Source organism: Falco cherrug, chromosome Z (assembly GCF_023634085.1).
Source record: "Falco cherrug isolate bFalChe1 chromosome Z, bFalChe1.pri, whole genome shotgun sequence".
NCBI classification, from domain to species: Eukaryota; Metazoa; Chordata; class Aves; order Falconiformes; family Falconidae; genus Falco; species Falco cherrug.
In genome coordinates, this window is record NC_073720.1 from 84,005,140 (window position 1) to 84,010,784 (window position 5,645).

The 5,645-nt window shown below is 52.2% G+C and overlaps 1 protein-coding gene across 1 annotated transcript; it reads left to right on the forward strand.

The window, feature by feature from the left end:
• Window positions 1-1,911: 1,911 nt before the first annotated feature.
• On the forward strand, window positions 1,912-4,538 carry RPS23 (ribosomal protein S23). The gene is made up of 4 exons (XM_055698601.1): window positions 1,912-2,166; window positions 2,475-2,634; window positions 3,240-3,360; window positions 4,338-4,538. Exons 1-4 carry the CDS (start codon window positions 2,163-2,165, stop codon window positions 4,482-4,484), a joined length of 432 nt encoding a protein of 143 aa, XP_055554576.1. The 5' UTR covers window positions 1,912-2,162; the 3' UTR covers window positions 4,485-4,538.
• Window positions 4,539-5,645: the final 1,107 nt, after the last annotated feature.

Here is a 5,645-nt window from a genome sequence, read left to right on the forward strand (position 1 = left end):
CAAACATATATCAAATAATAGATATTATCAATTTCCTTCCTAGTCAGCTTTGAAGCATTCCTAGTATTAAGATTGTAAAGCAAAACTGTAGCATTTTTACAAGATTAACTTCCCTATTCTTAAAATTAGTAGCGATTGCATTTTCCTCATTAGAATTGCATCTTCTAAAGAGCTGCTTTTCATAATACTAATGTTTCCTCCTGAAACTGTTGCTGGGTTTTCTGGGTTTTATTCGTTGGTTCATGGGAGGGTGTTAAATTATTTAATGGGGTTTTATTATTTATTCTATCCAGATTGAATGTAAAAACACCCCTGCATAAACACACAAAGTATGTATTTTGTATTTAAGTTGTAAACACAAGCTTATTAAAGATACATTTAGTTACTAATGTTACTAAAGATACATTTAGATCTGATTACTGCCCCTTCATAGTAATTCCAAAATGTGAAAGTTCATGACGTTTTCTTTTAGGGAGTGGACTGCTTCAATGAGGCAGCTGTGACTGTTCAGTTGGCATCTGCAGATTGCTGGTTTCGCAGTGTGGACAAACGGTACCTTTCAAAATTAATAAATGTTTCTTTTGAGAGGATTTGATACACCAGAAGGCTGCACCGCTGTTCAGCGAGACCTGGGCAGGCCAGAGAGTTGGGTGGGGAGGAACCTCATGATGTTCAACAAAGGCAAGAGTAGGGTCCTACCCCTGGGGAGGGACAGCCCCGTGCACCAGCACCGGCTGGGGGTGACCTGCTGGGGGGCAGCTCTGCAGAGCAGGACCCGGGAGTGCTGGTGGGCAGCAAGTTGCCCATGAGCCAGCAGTGTGCCCGTGTGGCCAAGGTGGCCAGTGGGATCCTGGGGGGCACGAGGAGGAGCGGGGCCAGCAGGTGGAGGGAGGTGACCCTCCCCCTCTGCTCCGCCCTGGTGAGGCCGCATCTGGAGCGTGTGCCCAGTGCTGGGCTGCCCAGTTCACCAGAGACATGGAACTGCTGGAGAGGGTCCAGCAGAAGCTACGAAGCTGATGAGGGGCCAGAGCATCTCCCTTACGAGGACAGGCTGAGAGAGCTGGGCCTGTGTAGCCTGGAGGAGACCGAGAGGGGATCTCATCGATGTCTACAGATGTCTTAAGGGCGAGTGTCAGTAGGACAGGGCCAGGCTCTTTTCAGCGGTGCCCAGTGACAGGACAAGGGGCAACGGGCACAAACTGCAGCCCAGGCAGTTCCACCTGAATACGAGGAAGAACTTCTTTGCCTTGGCGGTGGCAGAGCGCTGGCACAGGCTGCCCAGAGAGGCCGTGCAGGCTCCTTCTCTGGGACATTCCAACCCGCGGATGCGATCCTGTGCAACCTGCTGTAGGTGACCTGCTTCAGCAGGGGTTGAACGGGGTGATCTCCAGAGGTCCCTCCCAACCCCAGCCCCTCTGTGATTCTGTGATTTTACTCTGGTGCAGATCCATTGGAAGACTTGGGGGCAATGTAGTCATTTAAGTCAAAAGCTGGAAGTAAGAATTCCTGGCTCTGCTCAGCTACTATTAGAACTCGTTGCTATCTTCCTCGCTCACCCTAAATACCGGAGGTTTCTGCTTTTGCTCGCGTTGTCAGCAGCCCGGCAGGCGCCTGCTGCCTACGTCCGAGCAGCGGCGGGGCCTGGCGAGCTGCGGGCACAGCGCGGCAGGGGGAAGGGGCCGCCCCAGCTGCAGGCGAAGCCGCTCTCCGCACAACAGGGGCGATGCCGCCGTGCTCCGCGCTCCTCAGACTGCTCCGTGCCCGCCCCACGCCGGGCAGCCACCCTCCACGTCCGTGGAGCACGGGAAACCCGGGCGCTGCGGGGCAGGGCCGCACCGCGCCGGCTGCCGAGGCCCGCCCCACCCCGGCCGGCCGCGGCCCCGCGCCGCTCCGCCCCCTCAGCCGCGGGAGGCGGCCTGCGCGCCGCCTGCCCCCCTGCCCGGCCGGGCCGGCAGCCCCCGCTGACGCCGCACCGGAACGGAACGGAGGACGAGCCGGCGCCGAGGCGCTGCGGCCGCCAGGGAGCCGGGCCGGGGCCGGGGCCGGGCTGCGTTCCCGTCAGGCGCGGCGCGGGCAGCCCGCGGCGGGGCCTTCCGGCCGCAGCTAAGCGGCGCGCGGGGGCGGCGCCTGCCCCTTTCGCTCCGCGCCGCCGTGAGGGAAGCATGGGTGAGCTGCGGCGGGGCCGCGCCGGGCCGCGCCGGGCCGGGGGGCGCCCCTCGGGGCCGCCCTCGGGGCCGCCCGCGCCGCCCTGCCCGCCTGCCCCGCCGGCGCTGCGCGCTCACGGCGCCGGGCCCAGCGGTTCCGGGGAGCGCCGCGGCCGGGCCTGGCTGCGCCCCGTCCCCGCGCACGCGGCGGGGCTGGGGGGGAGGGAGGGATGGAGGGGGGGGGGGGCCGCTGGGCCGCCTGCCGGGGCCGGGCTGGGGGGCTGCGGCGGCGGGAGCGACCCCCTCATCCCCCTCCGCCCCGTTCCGCAGGGAAGTGCCGAGGGCTCCGCACCGCCCGGAAGCTGCGCAGCCACCGCCGCGACCAGAAGTGGCACGACAAGCAGTACAAGAAGGCGCATCTGGGCACGGCGCTGAAGGCCAACCCCTTCGGCGGCGCTTCCCACGCCAAGGGCATCGTCCTGGAGAAAGTGTGGGTAGAGCCCGGGGGCTGGGGAGGTGCCCCTGGGGTTTTGCTGCCTGCAACGTGCCACGTTTCCATTAGCTTCCTGATGCTTGGTTGGAAACGTGGTTTATTTTTTCCAGATGCCTGTGCGGAAGGGTTTTTTTTTCTTATACACGTGTCGCTGAAAATTCTTATTTAGAAGCAAAAGAATAAAAATAGTATTTACCTCAGGTTAGGATTTGGAGGGAGGGAGAAACGTTGTGTGTGTGCTTTGTGGCAAAGACCTCATCTTATTTTCTGCCCTTTTTTTTTTTCCCATTTCATAATTTATAAGCTTTATTGGGACATTGCCAGGGCTCCAAAGTGTTTCTCTTCTCCCTTTCCACTCCCCCCCCTTCAGGTTTTAATTTATTGAATTAGCATGTGTCTGTAGGTGATAGTAAGTTTTTACTCGGCTTGGGAACTGTGGGTTTATATATTGAGTAGCTAAATAAATAGCTAATAGGTTTTGGTTTTGAAGTATAGATCAAACTTGCATGTAACAGAGTAGTCGGGTGATTTTTGGTGGTGTAATGAGTATTTGCTAGTTCATCAAACTGATTTTTGCTAACTTCCATGTACTTCCATTTTAGTGGAGTAGAAGCTAAACAGCCCAACTCTGCCATCCGAAAATGTGTTAGAGTCCAGCTGATTAAGAACGGCAAAAAAATAACAGCTTTTGTTCCCAACGATGGTTGCCTGAACTTCATTGAGGTAATTTTCAAGAATTAATCTATAAAAAGTTACATGTCAGGGGGGAAAAAAAACCACGTAATTGACAGATTTAAGGGGTGATTTGGTTGTCTAAAAGTGAGAGTGAGTCCATTCCCAGTGTGCGCTAAGCCAGTCTTGCACGCTGAGAGAGATTCTGTTCTGTTACTGAGTGTGGATGCTAGCAAACAGTGCTGGTATACTGCAGTACAAACACTGTATGTAAAACCTTACCGCAGTTTCCTTGCCCAGAGAGCAACTCCATATAGATGATTTGCTACGCATCCACATATCCATTACCTATCTTACTACTACGCACGCTCTGAGGAAGGGTCTTTTAGTGGGCCCTGGGTCTTCCCTTTTGAGGGTGTGATTTTTAGTATTATAATGAGGAGAGTTCACTTCTAGGGCAAGGCTGAAGACCATAAGAGCTAACTATAACATAAACAGGGTAGCCTGAGTGCACGTGACTTACATCACAAAGGTAGGGTGTTCTTTGCTTTTCTCTCCTGAATCTGACTCCCTTCACTGGAAGTCCCTTCATTCAGCATTCTTGACAACTATAGAGGGTCAGCTTGACGTGAACTGTGCACGTTTAGTTAAGCACTGAGTCAAAGTTGAAGAATTCGGGAGTTCTAGACAACAATTGGACAAGGGTTCATGGCATTCTGCACCATGTGTATCTTAAAGCTGTAGCTGCAGAGGCAGATGACAAACACCAGAGATGTTTTTGTACTTACCAGAATCCTTAGTAAAGTTCTCAGCCATGCTGCTGCAAGCTAAATGACATCTCGGCTGATGCTTCCAAACACTGAAGAGGTAATAGTCCTTTATCCATGTGTATCTATCAGTAGCCTTCAGTATTTCTACACTTTGCTTAAGGAAGTCTATGGTGTGGCTCAAATTTAACGTTGCCCATTTCAGAGTTATGTACAGGTTTAATATTTACACCTTTGTAATTACATGGTCTTTTGTTGCAGGAAAACGATGAAGTTCTGGTTGCTGGTTTTGGTCGGAAGGGTCATGCTGTTGGTGACATTCCTGGAGTTCGCTTCAAGGTTGTCAAAGTAGCCAATGTCTCTCTGTTGGCCTTGTACAAGGGCAAGAAGGAGAGACCAAGATCATAAATTTAGATGGAATTAGCCGAGAATGTCAATAAATTTTTTGACTGGAAAAACTTTCATGTTTGTTAAGGCGTACTGTTTTTTAATTTGTATCTGCAAGTGACCTCAGATGTTGGCATGTAGTCTTTTGCTGTTGGCAGCTGGCTTTCCCTTCTGTATGAAATGCTTTGCAGTTGAATGACAAAAGAGAGCCAGAGCATCTGTATAACCAGCAGGTAGGCTTGAAAAGCACTTGTGTTTCCAAATTTACCTTTCTGTTGTGTGGAGCCATACAGCTGTCTGCTGGGAACCTCAGAGAGTTACTTCATGGAATGAAGGGGGTGTTACAGTGCTTTGCGGACCATCCCCAGTCGGCAGCACCTTCATGAATGCTTCTTCAGCTTATTAACTAGAGTAGTGACTGTCCCGCTGTTGGGATGGATTGGTAGATCCTTCTAAGGCCTCTGTCCCCTCACAAACCCTTCTTCCTGCAAATGTCATGAAAAGGGCCCCATGAAACAATTTCTGGGCTGTGAGGCTGCCAGTTGTGCAGAGCTGTAAGGCTACTGAAGCTTGGGTCCTAGTGTGGCACTGTAACACAGCTGATGGGGCCCTGACCCAAGAAAGTACGCTGCATTGTAGAAATGAAAGGTCTCCAGTATTTCCTCCGTTGCCTACATAGTTTCTGAGGGCTGGAGTGCTGTAAGCATGGAGGAAGAGAGCACCGTCACCCTGCCACATGGTCCGGTACAGAGCGGACAAGTATTACGCGCACCAAAAACGGCAGTGGGCTAACTACTGCTTTGGGGTCATACAGTCTTAAATAATCTGGAGGGGCTGCACCATCACAAACCTGTATCGCGAGGGGTGGCTGCTCTGCAGTGGAAGGTGTTAGAGAGCAAGTTCCCTGCCACACCTTGCAGTGTTTCCTTGTTCTTGTCGGTGTGGGGGAGTGGGTACTTCTTACTGGATGTTAATACAACACAGAGGGAATGTAAGTCTTTCAATGAAAATATGTCAGGGAGTAAGATAGAGAACTAACCTCGGATCTACTGTGACCTTGTAGTCATTCAAAATATTATGTTTTAATGAGGCAATTCCAGTTTTATAAAATGCCACGGTACAAAGAAAGAACCAATTAGTTTTCAGGACTACAGAATAACAACTTATCCTTTGGATACTACA